Below are 20,058 nucleotides of genomic sequence, written 5' to 3' on the forward strand. Positions count from 1 at the left end.
TCCCGGCCCAAGCGGCCATGGGGAGAGGGCCCAGACCCCTCCCCGCCCCGGGGCCGGCAGGATTGGGCCGGCAGGAGGCCAGCCCGGAAGCCGGCTTGCTCCAGGCTCCCCCTCGGGCTGCTGCCAACCGGCCTCGCAACCGACCGGGCTGAGCGTTGGTTCTGACGTTGGTTCTGAGCTCCCTGCTGCCGAGACAGGAGGGATTTTCTCTCCCGGGGAAGTCGGTGGTCCAGCGCCCCACCCAGCTCCAATGCCTCCAGGTTTGGAGGGAGGCTTGCGGTTCAGGAATTCCCAGGGGAGCGTAAGTCCAGGGCCCCTGTCAGCCAGGACAGAGACCACCTTGCTGTGTGTGATGTATGTATGTAGGGGGGTCGGGGTAGGGAGGGGGGGTCTCCCTAGTTGGCCTCTGAAGGTGGGGTCGGGAATGACTTTTCCTGGGACCCAGCAGAGGTCAGAGCTTGTAGTGTGGCTGCAGTGTGCCCTCTCTTTGGGAGACATCGTGTTCTGGCCTGGTGATGAGGGGCGGAGGGGATGGGGGTGGAGGGGCCGGAATCCCCCCTGCTGGCAGCAGGGGGCGAGGGCTCAGCGCAGGAGGCCCCTGGAGGGGAAGAGCCCCAGGAGCTTGCAAGGAGAAGTTGCCTTGAGAAGGCTAGAGGCTTAGGGCGTTTCTCAGGTGCGGCGCCGGCACGGAAGGGGCCCATGGGAGCGTGTCAGCCACCTCCAGCGAGAGAAGCTGCCAGAAGCCTCCTTAATCTTGGCACCCGCTGTCTGCGAGCCCCGGTTCCACCTCGCTGCAGTTTTTTCCAGGCAACGTCACATCTCCTGAGGACAGCCTGGAGGAGTCCCGCTTTTGCTGAGCTCTGCATCTTGCCTTCTTCCTTCCAGGGGCTCCAGACCCGAGCTCGGCCGTGTGAGGAGTCCTGCGTGCCCCTGACCAGGCACCCCACTGCTCCTCCAGCCCAACCCAGTCCTGGAGCTCACCTCCAGGACCTGGAGCCTGCCCTCCTGCCCAGAATGACTCACCATTATTTCTAGCTCGCTTGGGTGAAAAGACGAGACAAGAGGAGTGGAGCCGCCGGCATGTGTATCTAGGATTCCTCCTCATCTGCTCTGCTTGGCAAGAAGGAGAGCTTCGGAGACCTGCCTCTTCAGGTAAATCAGTCCTGCTTTCGTCGCAGCCACATGTCGAATCACTAGGGTAGGGGCAAGGAGAGAGACCCAGGCTCAAGATTCCTCCCTCCCTCCCCCAGGAATACTTCCCAGGGAGTAGTTATTTGCCAGATAGTAATTCCGTTCTGGGAGACGGGCCTCCTTCCAGCCTTCTCATACTGGAGTTATGCTCCATGAGTCCGCCTGATGCAGAAGAACCTGGGCCAGCCATGGCCCCCCTCCCCTCCCCCAGGGCAGGACCTTCAAAGCTTCCCCGAGAGATTGTCACCTGCTCCCCTCAGATCTCCGGGCACCTTCCATGTGAAAGTCGAATGTGTGTGGTGACCTTAGCGGTAATGTTTCTGAGAGAAGGTAGACCCGGAGCAGCAAGCCAGGCCATGCTGCCCGTGTTGAGTGGTCTTATGTCCTCTGTCTTTCAGCCCGGCGAGGCTGTCTGTCCAGCTCTCAGGGAGCCTTCGGGGTTCTCCAGCAGGAGCCCAGGCCAATGCTACTGTGCTGGCCGGGGCCCTTAGCAGCACCCTGAGCACCCCGCCACCAGGCAGCTGGAAGGTGTAGCGAGAGGCGATTCTCTCAGACCCAATTATGACAGTGGCCACCGGAGACCCAGCAGACGAGGCTGCCGCCCTCCCCGGGCACCCGCAGGACTCCTATGACCCGGAAGCAGACCACGAATGCTGTGAGAGAGTGGTCATCAACATCTCGGGGCTGCGCTTTGAGACGCAGCTCAAGACTTTAGCCCAGTTTCCAGAGACCCTCTTAGGGGACCCCAAGAAGCGGATGAGGTACTTTGACCCCCTCCGAAACGAGTACTTTTTTGACCGGAACCGCCCAAGTTTCGATGCCATCTTGTACTACTACCAGTCCGGGGGCCGGTTGAGGCGTCCTGTAAATGTGCCCTTGGACATATTCTCTGAAGAGATCCGGTTCTATGAGCTGGGGGAGGAAGCGATGGAGATGTTCCGGGAAGATGAAGGCTACATCAAGGAGGAAGAGCGCCCACTGCCTGAGAACGAGTTTCAGAGACAGGTGTGGCTCCTCTTTGAATACCCCGAGAGCTCGGGGCCCGCCAGGATTATCGCCATCGTGTCCGTCATGGTGATCTTGATCTCCATCGTCAGCTTCTGCCTTGAAACGCTGCCGATATTCCGCGATGAAAACGAAGACCTGCATGGGGGGGGCATGACCTTCCACACCTACTCCAACAGCACCATCGGGTACCAGCAGTCCACTTCCTTCACCGACCCGTTCTTCATCGTGGAGACCCTCTGCATCATCTGGTTCTCCTTTGAGTTCTTGGTGCGGTTCTTTGCCTGTCCCAGCAAGGCTGGCTTCTTCACCAACATCATGAACATCATTGACATTGTGGCCATCATCCCGTACTTCATCACCCTGGGGACGGAGCTGGCCGAGAAGCCGGAGGATGCCCAGCAGGGCCAGCAGGCCATGTCACTGGCCATCCTCCGTGTCATCCGCTTGGTAAGAGTCTTTAGGATTTTCAAGTTGTCCAGACACTCCAAAGGTCTCCAGATTCTCGGTCAGACCCTCAAAGCCAGCATGCGAGAGCTGGGCCTCCTGATCTTCTTCCTCTTCATCGGGGTCATCCTTTTCTCGAGTGCAGTTTATTTTGCAGAGGCCGATGAGCGAGAGTCCCAGTTCCCCAGCATCCCGGATGCCTTCTGGTGGGCAGTCGTCTCCATGACAACTGTAGGCTATGGAGACATGGTTCCAACTACCATTGGGGGGAAGATCGTGGGCTCCCTGTGTGCGATTGCAGGTGTGTTGACCATTGCCTTACCGGTCCCCGTCATTGTGTCCAACTTCAACTACTTCTACCACCGGGAGACAGAGGGAGAGGAGCAGGCCCAGTACTTGCAAGTGACCAGCTGCCCAAAGATCCCATCCTCCCCTGACCTCAAGAAAAGCAGAAGTGCCTCTACCATTAGTAAGTCTGACTACATGGAGATCCAAGAGGGCGTGAACAACAGTAACGAGGACTTTAGAGAAGAGAGCTTGAAAGCAGCCAACTGCACTTTGGCTAACACAAACTATGTGAATATTACCAAAATGTTAACGGACGTCTGACGGAAACCCGCTCACATCCTCACAGCCCAGCGGAAGGGATGCAGACATCGCACCGGAGCCCCGTGCGCCTCACAGTGTGGCTCTGGTTCTGCATGGAGAGCAATAGTCGTACAAGTGGCTTTCGCTCTTAGGACTTTTGCTTTAGGACACCGAATACCTATCCTTGGCTTTCACGCAAGTCTTCATCACCGGCTAGTGGGTTTCCAAAGACCGCAGTCACCCGTGGCGTGAGGCTTCAGGAAGGCACGGGGAACGCTGGCTACCCCATGCCAGCGAGGCGACCCACTTCATCAGTGCCCCCTGTCCTCCCGCATGAAGTGTCCTCCACCTCCCATTCTGAGCGCAAGCCCTCTTCACAGAGGAGGGGAAGGGGCTGGGGGGAGGGGAGACATTATCATGGTTTTCCTTTCAGGCTCTAGTAATGATTCAAAAGGTCATCCCCCCCTCCCTCTTTTTTTGCGTTGAAAAGAACACACAGTCCTGTGTGTTGGAATGAGTGTCTGTGTCGCAGGCTGGGGTGTGTGAATTGCAGTTGCCAAGCCGATGCTCCGGAGGCTTGTGTTTCGTAATGGGAAATGCTGCATTCGGCTTTTTCTCTGCAGTGTCAGTGTGAGGGAAGCCCGGAGGAGCGACAGTGCAGACGACCAATCAGGAGTTGTCAAGTTTCCTGAGACCCACAGGGAGACACTGGCACACCTAGGGAGCTGGCGGCTTTAGATTTCACCCCCATTGTTTTTCAGGCTTCAGGGTCACAACAAAAACAAAAACAAACCCATGGCTGATTCTTTCATGGCACTGGGGTTTGCAGCCGCCTGCCGTCCTAGTGCCATGGCCTGGGCCGCACTGACACTGCAGTGGAATCTACCAGTGATGCAATCAAGCTGCATGGATGTTTGTTGCATGAATCTCACTATGTACAACACAGGAGATAACCTATTTTCTTAGGAGCCTACACAGTATTCAGACTTAGAGTATTAATCGTCTTGGAATGACTTTGAACTAGGATTTTCTTTTCTTTTTTTCTCCTTTTCCCCCCATTGGAGGGCAAAAGCTGTCAATCAGGGAAATATATATAGATATATGTATCGACAATTTGGGGTGGGGAACCAAAATGCCCGACCCTCTAGCACACCCCATCCCTGTTCCTCTGAATGGGAGGGAGCACAGGGAAAACCAGGAGAGCGGGAGCAGGAACCTTGGCATCTAAACACCTCACGTGATTGCACCTTCGGAATTCACCTAGTCATCAGCAGGACTATACAGCGCTACCAGGGCAGTGGGTCCGGAGGACAGGCAGGTGTCTGGATCCAATGTATATAAATATATACTGAGTATCTCTTCCCCGTGTTCCTCTGCCAGGCTAGCTATAGGAATAATTGCATTTGAACCTTGTATAAGCTTATGCAATATTTTTGATACAGGGCAATTTATGCATGTGTTTCACTATGTGCACTACAGTGTATGCATGTATATATATGTATGCATACATATATGTACATACATACTATATATATAAACACATATACATATATTCATTTTCTGGAGTTCAGGTTTAGGAGCAAATCCACTGTTTGGTGGTTGGTTGGCTAAGAGGCCTAATGGGTTATTTTGTCTTATTGGTCCCCCCACTGAGCCTGGGTTTGCTGCCATTGCCTCAGAGACTCCGGTCTTCATGAATTCTTAGATGTTAGAATTGTCTTTCTGCCCTCCATGTGCTGCAGCTTCAGTTTCCCGTGGCTGAAGCTTGTCTTACTGAGTGCATAAGGGCCCTCTGGTGCTCACGGCACCAGCTGTCCTGGGCCAGACCCACTGAGCCGCCAGCTACACTCCGCCATGTGAATCGTCTCCATTCTCATCTGCCTCCATGCTGTCTGGTTCTCATCATCCCTCCACTCTGCCCCAGTCACCTTTCCCTCAGGAGCAGAGTGCATCCTTTGCTTTGAAACCAAGGACCTCAGGGAGGATGACTCCCCAGGAACAAATCCTACTGGTCTGGACTTTTAAGTGGTGCCTTCTCTCTCTGGAAAGATCTTTGTTCCAGGAGCAAGAGAAAGGGGTGGGGGGGTGGGGGTCCTCTCTAGAAGATCCAAAGGCACCATGTTGATGGCCAGACTCCATCTCTCCCCCTCATTCAACTGGCAGCCTGAACGGATCCCAAGGATGGCTACAGCTTTGCCGTCACCCCTGGCATAGACGGAAGACAGCTAGCGCTTTGTGCAGCCTCAAGGCAGCCCTGGCATGGGTTGACCTCAAGGAGGGTTTGGCCTCGCCACACTGGAGGTTTCTTGACCTTTCAACAGCGGAGACTCAAATGCTCCAAACTCGGTGTGTTGGGGTAACTGAGCAGTCCGGTGGTGGCTCCAGCCTTGGCCTCGCTGCTTGCTGCTTAGGACCTACAGTTGTCTTGGGTATCAGCTCAGGGTGCTAGGCCCAGGGTGCTCATTAGTTCTTGGTCCTCACATCCCCAGGTCTCTGCAGGACTTCCTGCGCCCAACACAAAGCCTCTGCGCTTCTCTTCCTCTCCTCCATGGGAGGCGGTGCTGAATTCCCCAGGGGCAGGGGACAGGAAGGACTGGGGATACAGGAAGTAAAGCTTGCACCTAGGTCAGAGAGAAGGTGTTCCCTCGCAGTGCCCTTCCCCGGGACAGCCAGATGTGCACACCCACACTGGCACACACACGCACCACACACATGTCCTTCCACTCAAAAATAGATGTGGTGTTGCCACTCAAGGACAAGTGTAAAACACGCAGCATCCATGCGAACTAGTGCAAAGGGCATGCACAGATGATCAATGATAATACTCATTACAAAATATGCATGGGCATACAATGTACCTACTCATACTGGACACAAGACCTGCACATGCTACATACAATCGCACAACCAGTAGCACAGACGCAAAATACATTAAAAAAAAAAAGGCAACAACTGTGGCTACAATGGCTCTGCCTACAAACCTACGTAAAGGACACTTGGCCATTTGTTTTCTGCACCCACAATGCATACAAACTCAATGACCACACACCACGCACAGGCTCCAGCTAGACCCACAAAGCACAGCACACATGCCCAAGAACGTAAGCACACCACATGTGTGAAATGCATCCAGTGTCGTCAGGCACTGCCTTGCCCAGAGCTATAGATGACCGGGCATAGACAAAAGATCAAAGTGAGTCCCCTTCCCTGGTCTGTGTCAGCCCCCTCAGTCGCCTTCAAGGAGTCTCTTCTCCCTCTCGCCCCCAGAGCTCCGTCCTGAGCAGTAGCCCCTGAGGCTTCGTGCAGAAAGAGAGGCCACCCATCAAGCAGGTCTGATTACCAAAGGGATTCTCATGGGGTTTCTACCTACTCACTTTCCTCCCACTGAACCCCAGTGACAGAGACTTTCCATGAACTACACCTCCGGGCAAGTCTGCATACAGCGCCCCTACTCCTGCACCCAAAGTCCTCTGCGTGTGTCCCATTCTCTGAAAAGCAATGGTGGCCCAAGGAACCCGAGATCCCAGGCCCAGAACCAGAGTGAAGATGCCACCGGCACTTTATGTCCCCAGCCCGTCATGTTCCTCCAGCTCCCTGGCTTTGCTGAGGACCAGGTCAGAGCGCTGTATAGACAGACTGTTGCTGGGGGCTGCCAACCAGTCAGCTCCCAGCTCAGGGCGACCCCATGTGTTCCTGAGTAGCACCGCCCCATAGGCTTTTCTTACCAAACCCGCCCCCCCACAAAATGCTCACGCAGCCTCTCTTCTGCAGAGCTGCTGAGTGGGTTTGAACTGTCAGCCTTTGGGTTCTTTCTGAGTGCAAACCACTTGCATCCCCCAGACCCCCATTGTATATGGACTAGTCTGTTAGAACCAGCTGCCTTCCCTTGCTTGGAGCCCTTGCTCTGGTGGGATTGGTCCTCCATGGATCTCGGTGGGGGTTCAGTTCCAGGCATGCTCTGCCTCCTTGCCGGAGGGGGTGGAGGGGGAAGGCTCCGCCTGGATGCCCTGCCTCCTGTCCAATTGCTGTGCTTAAGGGAACGCAAACCTGTTCAGCTGCAGAAACGCATGATGAAGGACATAACCCTAATGCTGAGCGAGCAAACTGCACATTTCAGAAGGCCTGCTTTTGACCATGGACTGTAAGGCCCTGGGGACACTGCTGGGTAAGCTTCGGGCTGCTCGCCACAAGGTTGCCAGTTCAAACCCACCAGTGGGAGGAAGAGGAGGTGATCTGCTCCTGGGAAGCTGTACAAAGCCTCAGAAGCCCCACGGAGGGTCGCTGTGAGTTGGCATCGGCTCTAAGGCAGTGGGCTTTGGGGATGGTAAGGCCAGGCTTAAATAGTTGGTAAGATTATTCACAAGGAGCCCTGGTGATATCGTCGTTGCGTGGTGTAGTGGCAGTTCAAAGCCACCAGCAGCTCTGTGGGAGGAAGACTGGACTTTCTACCCCTGTGAACAGTGACAGTCTCAGAAACCCACAGGGAGTCGCTGTGAGTCAGCAATGAGAGAAGACGATTCACTGTTTGGGATTACCCCTGGAGCCGGTTCTCCCACTGGTAGTAGGACCAGCAGAGGGGCAAAGGCCCTCTCACCGTGGGCATGCGCTGCAACGTGCCAGCGCGCCCAAGTGTTTCCTTCATCAGGTGCCTTGGTAGGCTGAGCACTAGGAACGCTGCCGTCTTCAGAGGGCGCTGAAAGCAAGGTGACAGGCTGTCAGGAAGAAAGGGACAGGAGCTGGTCAAGGGTCAGCGTAAACTCGGCAGGAGCCCAGGTTTCATGAATCTGGCTTCCAGGAGCTTCTGGGGGTTTGCCACACTCTCTTTCTTCCTCTCACTCCCGCCCAGCTGGGCTTCGGAGGGTGCTGCGGGCAAACTCCAGGCTCTATGGGCCCAGCGTGGAAAGGGCTCCCATGGAAGTGTGGATGCCCTGAGCTCCCAGCCTGAGTGTTCATGCCCCCGGGGTGGAGAGGACTTTAGGACTAGCTTGTCCTAACTAGTCCCTCCATGGCAGTAAGGTCTTTGGCCAGCTTACTTCCTCGTGGCCAGCCCGCCTAGAGAGAAGGCAGCCCCCTCTGCAGAGTCTCAATTTGGAGGTTCAGCACTGCCCCTGGTAGTGGAGAGGAGAGGTCCAGGCTGGCCTCCCCCAAGGGAGCAGCAGGACAGTTGGCAAATCTCATCTGAGCCTGCCGCCTCTCCCCGCCCACCAGGACAGGGGGGAGGAGCCAGTGCTGGGAGTTGTTTACCCAGGAGTGGGGATGATGCTGCTGAGCCCTACTCCAGTTCTCCTGGGGCTTGTTGTCATAGCAACCTGCATCCGGGAAATGGCTGGCTGGTTTGAAAAGAGTTGGTCCAAAGTAGGCTCCAACGTCTAGGGTGATCCTTGGTTACACAATAGCGGTTCCCAGCCTCAGCCAAGTGTCCCTGGCAGCGTTTGAACTCATGACCCTAACCTTACCTGTTCCATCATTAGCCTCCTCAGCCAGCTGGCAGGGAGCCAGGTGCTGGGAACTCTCATCTCTGTCTTCAGATTTGGTCCTCCCTGAGACCTGGCCAGTATGCCCCACCCCCAAAGCAGCAAGTGGGTCCATAGTGAAGGGGGATGGGGTGTCCCTAAAAGGTGGGATGGATCTCTTCCTCGAAGTGAGCTGGTTCCCCTCACCCTTCCTTCTGTTTCCCTGCCCGCCCCAGCTCCATCGCTCATGGTTTATGTCTGAACATTTTTAAAAGAGGACAAGTGCAATAAAATAAATAGCGACTGTTTTCTTCAGCAATAGTGATTTTCACATCTTGCTCTCAGGACTGAAACGTGGTCGTACCTGGAGTAGCAGGTAATGCCCTCGGCTTTGGGCTTCCGTTCTCAGTCTGTGGGATGCCCCTGCTCCCCAGGTGTCATCCGGACTTCTGTTCTCTGGCACATAAACACATGCGCATGTACGAGGAGGCTTGTCTCTGCCCCTTTCCTGGTGTACCTCTCTCTGACTCGTGAGAATCTCTGTCCCTTTCTTCCTTGCTCCTTCTGCTTCCTTTCAGCCTGGTCTCTTCCTAGGTCCCCCCTCGGCCTCTTGGCCTTGAAGCCTTGAGTGCCAGTGACCTCACACTGGCCGTCTTCTTGACTTTCAGTCAATCTGGCAGGGTGTCGTGGGAGCCTGCGAGAAAGAGCGTACCAGTAGATACGAATAAAGCATCCTGAGCCATTACAGATCATTTCCATGCACTAAAAGCCATCACTTGATCCATCTGCTCCCCCTCCTCCCTTCCCCAAGGAGACGGATGCTGAGGGAATGTGGCCAGGAGGCTTGGCACCTGGGATCTGCAGCCTGGACAGCATTGGGAACTTGCCCTCTGGCTCTCCTTCAAAATAAGCTGACTCGATTAACCAAGGGGATTCCAGGAGTGCCACCCAAGAGAGGGAGCTGTGGGGGTTGGGGTGATGGGGCTCCTGGGATCTGAGCGTGGGTAGTTCAGGCCCAGCCTTGGTGAACTAATGGCCCTACCATCCCCAGTCCACAGCAGCATGCATCTGCACAAATATTTGCACACATAGTGGGGGGGGGGGGACTTCTGAAGAATCCCCTTTACTGAAAAACCCGAGAGGTGAAGTCTTCAGACTAGACAATCAGGGGAGTATGGCAATACACCCCCCCCACCCCGAAACCCAGTCACATTCCATTCCCTTTCGTCCTACCTTGCTCTACAAACGTGCACACAGGGAACTCCTCAGGGAAGGGAACGTCGGGTTGATTCATGATTCCAGTTGAGTGGGAATAGGAAAACATGTTTTGATTCAACCTTTGTTGTTGGGGAAAAAAAAAAACCTAAGTAGCTTAACCTCAACTTTCCTGCCTTAGCAAGTCGAGTAAGTTTGAAGGCGATGGAAGACCTTGTGTTGCCCAGGGTCAACATTCTCCACCTGGGTGCGCGTGGTACAGAGGTGCAGGGGGAGGACCAAAGAGAAGGGCTGGCTGCAGCGAGGTGCGCATGGAAGGGGGCTGCTTGGGCACGTCCTGGCTGCGGACATGTTTGCTGTCATTTGCCTCTCTCTACTTAGAGTACGAAAACATAATCCTTGTGAATCAAGGTTTCCAGCTAATTGGTCCTGAGTTCTTAGAGGTTTTCCATAGATGCATATATCTGTGTGTGTGTGTGTGTGTGTGTAGAAGTAATCCTAATAGGTGAGGCATTGGGCTGCTAACCACAAGGTGTATGGTTCAAACCCACCAGCTGCTCCACAGGAGAGCTCCGGTAAGGCTGTTAGTCTCAGAAACCCAACGTAAGGTCGCTATGAGTCAGAAACGACTCAATGCAGTGGGCAGTGGGTGATGTGTGTGTATATGTCTACATTTGTATAGATAGAAATGTATATATGCACATATATACATATGTATATATGTATACCATCATTTCAAAAAGCAGGCAGTTAAGCATTGGTCTACCCTCTTAATTGCACTTGTGTTGAACTAAGGTGGGCCAGCTAAGGAGCAGACTGCATTTATTTGCATTTCCGAACCTGCATTTGCCATCTTCCCAGCTCTCCAGTGGGTTCTTGCTCTGCTGGACCTCTCTAGAAGCAGTTATTGCATAATAAAAGGACAGCCTGCAGGGGCCTCACTTCCCTTTCCCTCCCAGGAGGATCAGAGGGCACTGTGAACTAAGGGCCTGACGCTTAGTCTTTTTCTTTGTCTGCCCCATGGACGGTAACCTCACCACAGACGACCAGTAACATTCTGTTCGTCCACGCTTTGTAGCCTTGGAGAAGTAGAACGCTCTGAGACTTTGCAAAGGATTGATCTCTTTCACTTCTTCCTGGCCATCGGGGTGCCCTGGCTCTGAACGTCACAAGAACTGAGAGTACCGATCTGAATGAAGAACTAGAGGACGCCTTTGTCCCGTGGATGGTGACCCACCATTCTGTTGTTGATGGTGACCAAATCGTGGTTGAGGGTGTGGAGATCAGAGCGGCTGTCACTCGGTTGCCTCTTTGGGAGGTGAACTGTGTAAACACCTGGGTTGGAGCTGAAATGTGCACCCATTTCCATCTTGGTTGGCAGGAGGTCACCTTCACCAGGTCCACGGGAGAGAAGGTTTCTTTCAACCTCGTCTCTTGCATTTGACTGTGTGCTCACTACCTAGGCCTAGAGGGCCCAATTGAGGTGAGGCAGGGGTCTGTCATCTCCCTGTACTCCTGTACGGGTGCTGTTCTGGATTCGTTGGCCCAGATCAGGTAATAGAACCCACAACCCGACTTAGATGACCAGCTCATAAACTGGGCAACCGATACATCCTGTCAGAGTGGCCATTTCATCCATGGCACGGATCCTGGTATAACTTCCCCTGGTCCTTTGTATTCCAAAATCAGATGCGATTCAGGTGAGTCTCCGCTCAGAACTCCCTGCTACAGTCCACTGGTAGACGCAGGTACCATGATGGAATTACCTGGGCAGCTGCTCCAACATACAGATAATTGGGGGCAGTATAGATGCGAATGGACGCTAGCACCTCCGATAGCTACCCTGAGGGTTCAGTCCTGTGTCTCTTCTCCATCCTGAGAGGTCTCTCAGCTCTGCATCTCTTTGAAAATGTTGTCCTAGACCCTGATTGCGTGTGTGTGTGTGTGTGTGTGTGTGTGTGTGTCCTGGGTTGCTCAGGAAGAAAGAAGGAAGTGGAAGGCAGGGACTATTGAGGAACCCTTTTCTAGCAAACAGCTTCCGTGCCGGCTGCTTACACGATGGCCCTTTCCGCTGATGGACTGGAGGGCAAGGCCTTTGACCTGCCAGGTGGGGCTGGAAGGGAGCAGACCAGCCCCGGGCTACGGACTGGGGTAGAAGGGCAAAAGGAGAGAGGTCTGGCTGGCACTGGGGAGGGTGAGTGCTGGCTCCTGAGGGTTTGAACATGCTCTGTGCTTTGCCCCAGTTCTGCCTTCACGTGGGATCCAGCGACCCAGTTTCCCGTTGTTGTCGTGCCTGGATGGTTCCCTCATTTGAAGGGCCCCAGGAAGCTGGAAAGTCCCATGATTGAGCTGCAGCCTGCCGCGCAAACACCGCCCCAGCCAAATGGGCCTAGTCCTGGGTTTCTGCATCCCTCCACCCCTTTCTCCACTAAGGGTAATCTTGGAACAGTAGGGATTCGTGGTGCCAGCTCGAAAGGAAGAGAAGATTCCCTCGTTGGCACCAGGCACAGAGCTATGAAGCGCAGGAGTGGAGGTTGCTTTGCCCTTCCCAGAGCTGTGTGTGCTTATCTGGGCTGTCTCAGAGGGCGGTTATATATGCACGTATAGAACGGGGAGCGGCCGCTCGCTCGCACGGGCTCAGGCAGCGCACAGACTCTAATGGGGGCTTGCTTCGTTACTGTTCATGCATGCCGCTGCCACTGCCCTCCTGTGCCTGTTTCTAATAATGGCTAAAAACTCAAGAGGACACACAGATAAATAAGCCTCCCTGGGATCAATAGGAGAAGGAACTCCAAGGCTGATGGTGATGCTTCCTAGGATGATGCCAAAAGGGAACTGAGGTCTCCATGGTGACAAGAGGCTGGGGACCAATGGTAGCTGAAGGCGGAGCAGGCCTTTCGGGGAGACTCACGGGAGTTGGGAGTCATTTAACTATTTGTTGGCTTCCTGGCAATTGAGACACCAGCTGTAACTGCATTGTACAGGATGAAGAAGGATTGCTGTTCTTGCTGGCTTATTCTGGAAGCTTGCAGGCCCACCAACACTGCCCTGCCGAGGACTTCTGCAGCCGAGAGTTCTTGCATCAGTAGGGTCTGGTGTTTGTACATAGGTTATACATATATGTGTACATACGTGCCTCAATGAACATTGCCTGTCCACCTGACCATGGGTGTACATAGACTTCGTAGAGCTCCACAGTCTTTTGTAAATATCAACACAAGTAAATAAGTCTATAAATATATATTACTGAGGATTTATTTTAACATCATTCTGTGTGAAATGGGGAAAAAATGAAATAAAATTTTTGACAGACACTCCTTGTCCTGCCCTCCTCTCTCTCCTCCCTGGAGAATGATTGCCCCTGGGCGTGCGCCAGCTTCACCCTCACTCTGGTCCCTGCAGCTGTGAGAGCCCCCCAGCGACCTGAGCAGCACACAGGACTGGGCGGGAGAGGCCAGCAAGGACAAGCTCAGAAAAACCAGAGGGGGCGATGGGAAGGTGGGCGGGTGGGAGTCTTCAAAATCTCCTCCCCCGTTGTATATGCACTTCCTGTGTTTTCTGAGGTATATGTGGGGCGGGGTGGGTGGGTGGGGAATGTAAAAGCAATGGGGACCCTGGGAGTCATTTGGGTGTGAATGATTTGCAATCAACTGCTGACCTAAAGGTTGGCAGATCAAGCCCCCTCACTTACCCCACAGCTCTATGGAAGAAAGGACTGGCAGACTTTCTATAAATCTCACAGCTGAGGAAACTCATGGGGGCCATTCTACTCTGTAACATGAGTCAGAATGGACAGCCAGGGTTTTAGGGGCACCAACCTCTGTACGCCCTGTGATCAAAGTCACTGCCAAGTCCGATCTCTACTGCTGGGGCTAACGGGATGTGGATCGACTATGCCTCAGCCCTGGGGGAGGGGGCTTCGACATTTGCCTCCCAAGGAAGGGGGGCCTGGCTCTCCAGCCCTGTAGGGGCAGCTCCTTGGAGAAGAGTCTCATATTCCCACACCGTGAGGCACATCTGCCTGACCGCTGGTGGCAAAGCCGTTCCCTCCCCAGGCTTCCCAGCATTCAGATGGCTCAAAGCACCCCTGACCACAGAGCAGTCCTCCCTCTCTGCCCTCCTGCCACCCTCGAATGTCTCATTAACAATGCCCAGCCTCGGCCAGGGGTCAGGGAGGAGAACAGGATCTCGTGCCCAAGAAGCTGCACCCCTTCACACTTGGCCATGCTCTCCTGGGAAACACTGACCAACAGAAGCAGCCCGTGTCCCCACCTAATCTCACGTTCCAAAGACTCTGTCCTTGGGCAGCAGGTGCTGAGGTGGGAAAGAGAAAGGATGACAGGGAGATGGAGCCCTTAGGAAACTGAATGGTGTGAGACCAGGAAGCACAGCAAGGAGCTCTAGACGGTGAAAGAAGAGCCCCACGCAGAATGATGGGGCTGGACCTTTAAGCCAAAGAAATGGGAAACTGAGTCAGGCACCCAGGGCCGGGTCCCTCCTACTAGATGTGTCTGCAAGGAGCTGGGGGCTAGAAGCTGGGGTGTTGCTTCTCTGTTTGGATCTTTTAAAGGCAAAACCAGCAAGGGGACAGTAAAAGAGCAGGTAAGGGATGCACATGCTACAACATCCAGGCCCCCAGTCCTTTCTCCACCTGTGGGAAGGGGAGTTCCTATTGCAAGAATCCTATTGGATTCTGTCCTGCCTGGTCTCAGGTCACCTGCCCTGGGGGAGGTGGGGGGCGGGAGGCCCCCAGGAGAGGGGCATGATTAAGTGGGGTGGGAGGGCAGGTCTGGTGGGCAGGAGAAAAGTTGGATTAGCACCACTGAGACAAAATTAGTCCCAGAGAAATAGAGGAAGGCACAGGAGCCCAAGGTGTGAGTCGAATCCCAGCTCCCTCCCTCACCAGCTCTGACCCTGCACAAAGGACTTCATGCACTAAGTCTCAGTTTCCTCCCCACGGTACAGAACCAAAGAGCCCTAAGCCTTCATGCTACCCTGACCTTGGCAGTCCCTCCACCAGGGAGGGAAAGAGCCTGGCCATGGGCTCCCATAACAGTGATGGTAGCCTAGACAACCCCAGGGGACTGTTTCACTCTGTCCCACGGGGTCCCTGTGAGTTAGAGTGGAATCAATGGCACATAGCCACCACCTGAAGGAACCGGGATGCCCACCTTCACCTGGTGAGCATGAAATGTGTGTCTGCCAGACAATGGAAGCCCAATAGAAATCTGTGCTACTTAAATAATATGCAAATGAGGCAACTCTGCATCGCTTTGCTCTCAGATGAGCTCCCTCCCTGCCTCTGAGACCCCAGTGGAGCAAGGACCTTCTTTATGCCTGAGACAGAAACGCTGGAGAATTGGAGCCTCTTCTGCCCGAAGCCCCAGTGGCATTTGAAGCCAGCCACACCGCAGAGAAGGATGATGCTCCTTTTAGTTTATAATAGTGTCGTTGGCATATAATCCGCATAGCGTGCGACTGAATCACTCCACCGTCTTAAGAAGAGCTGTGCGATCATCACCACAATCCATTTCAGGACATGTTCTTCCTGTGCTCCTTGTTGTCAGCTCCCCATTTCCCCACAACCTTCACGCCACCCCCCACCCCCCACCCCCGCCGGCTGCCCATGCCCCCAGGTAACCAGTCCTCCAATTACTGCTCCCATAGATTCACCCACTCCAGATCTCATATGCAGAAAAACACATCAAAAAAGCACCCCCAAAACAAGAAACTGACAATAATGACAAAACAAAACACTTAGTCAAAAAGAAAGCAGAAAATAGTAAAAGCTGAAACAACATTAAAGTGAGTCAAAGAGGAGATCAAATGATAAGGTATTACATTTTAACCTAACTACAGCAGCCATAATCCACTTCACAACGCTTTCTGTCTGATAACAAGGCTATTCGCCTCCCCAACTGAGGTCCAGGGGCATCACCAGAGCCTTAATGCACGTGGGATTCCTGCAAATGGATTTTGGGCTTCTGTCCTCCATAGCCTTGGGCAAACTTGTTCACAATTTAAACTCTGATGCCCTTCCGTCCTTCCTTCAAGTTTGGATTTTATTCTTTATAACCCTTAAAGCACACAGCTGGGTGTGTTTTTTCCATGTGGACTCAGTTGACACCTCACTTAGATGGCTGCTTGTTTTAAGAAAAGCTTTTAAGACCCCAGACACTATTCCTTCTGATAGCCAGGTATCATCTGGTTCCTTCACCACACTTTGCTATAGCACCCATATCTCCAGTGATCTCTTCGTGAGAGCGAGTATTGAGCAGGGCCATGTCACAAGAAATAAATATTCTTGGACTGAGGTTAGAATTAAGTGTGAGCCCCAAATCCCTTCATATATCTATGGCTTATATATGTCTCAGGTTCACTTTGGAGACATCATTACCATTTTATAATAGAGAACATTATAAATCATCTACTTGGGGGCATCATTATTGATAGTGTAATTCATTCAACCAATGTTATAGAGTTTAAAATTCTGTTGATGAAAGGAAATTACACAAGTATAAGGTGGCTCTTCAGGCCAAAATACATGAATTATTGACTTGTACAGATTAAACTCTTAAGTGACTAGACACTATTTGCACAAACAATGGGGGTTGGTGATAAGGCAAAACTTTCAATAACATTCATTCACAAAGGCAGAACCATGCCTACCAGACTAATACATGCCATAAGAAAGCAAGGATGGCATTCAGATAGGAAATGTATTATAGTCACAGGCTGTCACTCATTGAGCACCCTCAAAGCAAGAGGAACCAAAGTCCAACACCCACCAGCTCCATAGCCTTGGGAGAGCAGTCGTCTGGAGCAGTTCAGCCTTAAGTCCAAAGGAGTATGTCAGTTCCTTAAATCTTCTGCAGGTGTGTTTGAGGTAAAGCCCAGTTTGCTTAGTATGGTTTCTTTTGGGTTTGGCCTACGAAGGATGTTGTGTGCCCCCCACCCAAAAGACAGAGTCTAAAGTCCCAGTGGTCTATCACTCATGGCTATGGGCTGGATAGAAACTAGGTCAAAGTATCCAATTAGGAACATAATACCAGGCGTATTCTCCCCTTGGGTTCGATGTAAGTGTTAAGTGGGTTGTTTTTTCCCCCCCTCCAATGGGAGGTTGTTCCACCAAGTTTGCCCACCAACAGAAGTGTAATCGCCTTCTCTGAGACATACAAGGAGCCTTGGTGGCACAGTGGTTACAGGTTCAGCTGCTAACCACAAGGTCAGCAGTTCGAAATCACCAGCCACACTGCAGAAGAAAGGTGGGACTTTCTACCCCCATAGGAGTTACAGTCTTGGGAACTCATAGAGCCAGTTCTACCCTGTCCTATAGGGTCACTATGCCTTGGCATTTACTCAAGATATACATGCCGCTGCCCCCAATCCTCCCATCTTGACATTTCCATTATTTTTATAGGAGTGTCTGTTGATTTGGGGTGACCCTAGGACAAAGTTGTATGATAGCAACTGAATGGTCTCCCTTTGCCCACATCTGGAGAAACTGAACCCAGCCGAGGTGACGTCTCTCGGTCGAAGTGGTTTTTAAGTTGAATATTTAAAGGGGGTGATATATGGTTCATGGGCGTTAGGCAGGAAGACCGGATTAGAAGATTACATGACCTGAGAGCAGAAGCCTGCCCCCATCTTTGTCTTGGTGTTTATCCTTAAAGAACCTTTCTACTGCCATAAAGTGTTACCATCTCAGAAATCCTCCAGGGAAGGTCTACCCTGTCCTATAGGGTGACTATAAGTCTGTAGGGCTCTAGGGCAGTACGTTTGGATTGTTTTTAGGGGGTGGGGTGGGTCTTCGTCTCCAAAACCAAGCTCCAACCATCCAGTCAATTTAGGCTCATCGTGCCCTGTAGGACAGAGCTGAAGTGCCCCCTTTGGGTGTCCAGGGCTGCGACTCTTTACAGGAGTACAAAGCCCCATCTTTCTTCCTTGGAACAGCTGCTGGTTTCGAACGGCTGATGCTGTGGTTAGCCGCCCACCGCGTAGCCCACTGTACCACCAATGCTCCTTTTTCTCCTACTCCAGGAGCCCTTCATTGGGGCCACGGAGGTACGGGAGTGACTCCCGGTGGGCTAGGAACCCCCTGAAATCATATACAACATACCATGGGAAAGCCGTGTTTCTACAATAGAAAGCCTGGGTGTCCACAATCCCCAAAGTTAAAACTTCTGGGCAAAGGTAGGTCCTTTGTTTTCCAGGAAACAGGACAATTATTTCCCGGGGTCATTTCACTTCCCTACTCGTTGGGCTAGTACCTGTTGGGCTGCTAACCACCAAGTAAGCAGTTTGAAACCACCGGCCGCTCAAAGACAGAGAGACAAGGCCTTCCACTCCTGTAGTGACTTACAGTCTTGCGCTTCTAGAGATGAGATGGCGTCACAGGTCTTTTGTCATGGAAACCACTTGGGGGTTCATCTTCTCCAGACTGACAGTCGAGAAATGAGATGGTTCGCTCGCCTACTGAGCAGTTCACTAAGAGGAGCTGTCAACGAGATGAGTGAGCTGCGGAAGAGAAGGCTGTCATTGTCATGGTTTGGGGGAAATGAAGCTGAGCTTTAAACTTGACTTGCGTTACAGTGTCTCTGAATTGAACATTCCGTGTTGGAAGACGAGACATTTCGGGGCTTCAGGACTGCAGCAGAAAAGTATAGAGCAAGCAGTACAATCTTCGAGTTCAAGCTGACATGCAGGGCACCAACATGATGGAAACTATCCAAATACCAGCTGTTCCGCCAGGAAGGCTTTCGTTTTAGGAATTTGTTGCAAGAGGAACAAGGAATGAGGGGCAGGGGCGGGGGGAAATCAGTTTTCCTCATCAGAGCCAGTAATGTAAAATTGCCGAGTAGGGCAAAAGGAAACTGCGAAGATGATTAGGATCCGAGGAGCATGAATTCAGAGGGCTTAGAAAAGTCGGATACCAGCCTAAGAACAGGGATCTAGTAGAGCCCATTGTAAGTACCCTTGAAAACAAACCGTGCCCATCAGCACATCACAGGAGACCAACAGAAGACTACAAGGGGGTCAGAATTGTGTGGACCTCTGTGGGCATACAGCCTCTGTCTCTGAACAGAGTGTGGAAACAAGCAGAGCTTTTATTTTGTCTTGTGTTTTGGTTTGTCCCACCTCCCACTAAATAGGAATGAGTGTTCTTAGTCTGTTTTTGACAATCTGTTAATTTATAGAATAGTTGTCTTTTGTTTGCTTTCCGATAGGCATAGTAAATTCAGTTAATGAGCACATCTGTATGCTACAACTTGGTTCCATCTTTTTCCCCCGCTACATTTTGCTTCTTTTTTTTAACCACGTTTTGATTTTTCATTAATTTTTTTTATTGCAATGGGTGCTTAGAACACTCTGCCCTTGTGGGTCTTCCAGGCAGAAGAGAAAGGCCAACACCAACTGACCTTGTGAAGCTGGACCTGACACTCACCCCAGGACTCCTCTTCACCTCCGTCTGTCCCCGGGGCTCAAAATGCAGGCCTGGAGTTCCTCCGGCTGGTTTAGCACAGCCGAGGGAGAAGGACCATACACTTCAATGTGAACTTGATGCTATTTCAGTGATATGCAAATGAGGCAAGTCTGCATCTCTGATCCAACAACTTGGCATTTCTGAATCTGTCAGCTCCAATTATCCTCTCCTCTTTTCCCCCTCTGCTGGCCATCCTCACTGCTCACACCCCCTTCCCTTGGGCCACTAAACAGCACATGTCATTGACTTCTCAGGAAAAGGTCATGGCCTTGAACCTAGTCTGAACACTAGCCACGCCTCTGGATGCTTAATGGCTTGCAGTGGAGGTTCGAAGGAAAATCTCCCATCTGCATGGGTTGACTCAGTGGCTGCAGCAACGGGCTCAGGCACAGCCACAACTGTGAGGGTGTTGCAGGACAGCGCAGAGTTTTGTTCTGTTGTGCAAAAGGGTCGCTATGGATCAAAACCAACTCCATGGCACAAATAGGCTGCCTCTCCCGAGGTCTGTTGCAAAGGGAGACCTGCACTGTTTAATTTGCTGATCATTTGAAGGGCCACCAACAACCACATTAGAAGATGTGCTAGTCTGGGTAGACGAGAGAAACAAATTCATAGACACGCATATGTGTATGAGAAAGAGTTCTATATATAAAATCAATTGAATATTGAGAAAAC

General features: G+C 52.3%; 1 protein-coding gene across 2 annotated transcripts; it reads left to right on the plus strand.

The window, feature by feature from the left end:
* Positions 1-200: 200 nt before the first annotated feature.
* Positions 201-4,329, plus strand: KCNA2 (potassium voltage-gated channel subfamily A member 2). 2 transcript variants are annotated; one of them, XM_045292115.1, is made up of 3 exons: positions 201-301; positions 886-1,152; positions 1,590-4,329. In XM_045292115.1, the coding sequence occupies exon 3, from the start codon at positions 1,753-1,755 to the stop codon at positions 3,250-3,252; it is 1,500 nt and encodes a 499-aa protein (XP_045148050.1). In that variant the 5' UTR covers positions 201-301; positions 886-1,152; positions 1,590-1,752; the 3' UTR covers positions 3,253-4,329. The 2 variants fall into 2 exon arrangements, with proteins under 2 accessions (XP_045148050.1, XP_004699254.1); XM_004699197.3 differs by lacking the exon at positions 201-301 and having other exon boundaries at positions 781-1,152.
* The last annotated feature ends 15,729 nt before the right edge of the window (positions 4,330-20,058 follow it).

The sequence above is a fragment of the Echinops telfairi genome, unplaced genomic scaffold (genome assembly GCF_000313985.2).
Source record: "Echinops telfairi isolate 266 unplaced genomic scaffold, ASM31398v2 ScPeMD7_443;HRSCAF=831, whole genome shotgun sequence".
Classification (NCBI taxonomy): Eukaryota; Metazoa; Chordata; class Mammalia; order Afrosoricida; family Tenrecidae; genus Echinops; species Echinops telfairi.

What these genes read in the sequence shown, in the direction of transcription:
- KCNA2 (XM_045292115.1), top strand. Translation starts at nt 1,753, where the DNA reads ATGACAGTGGCCACCGGAGACCCAGCAGACGAGGCTGCCGCCCTCCCC.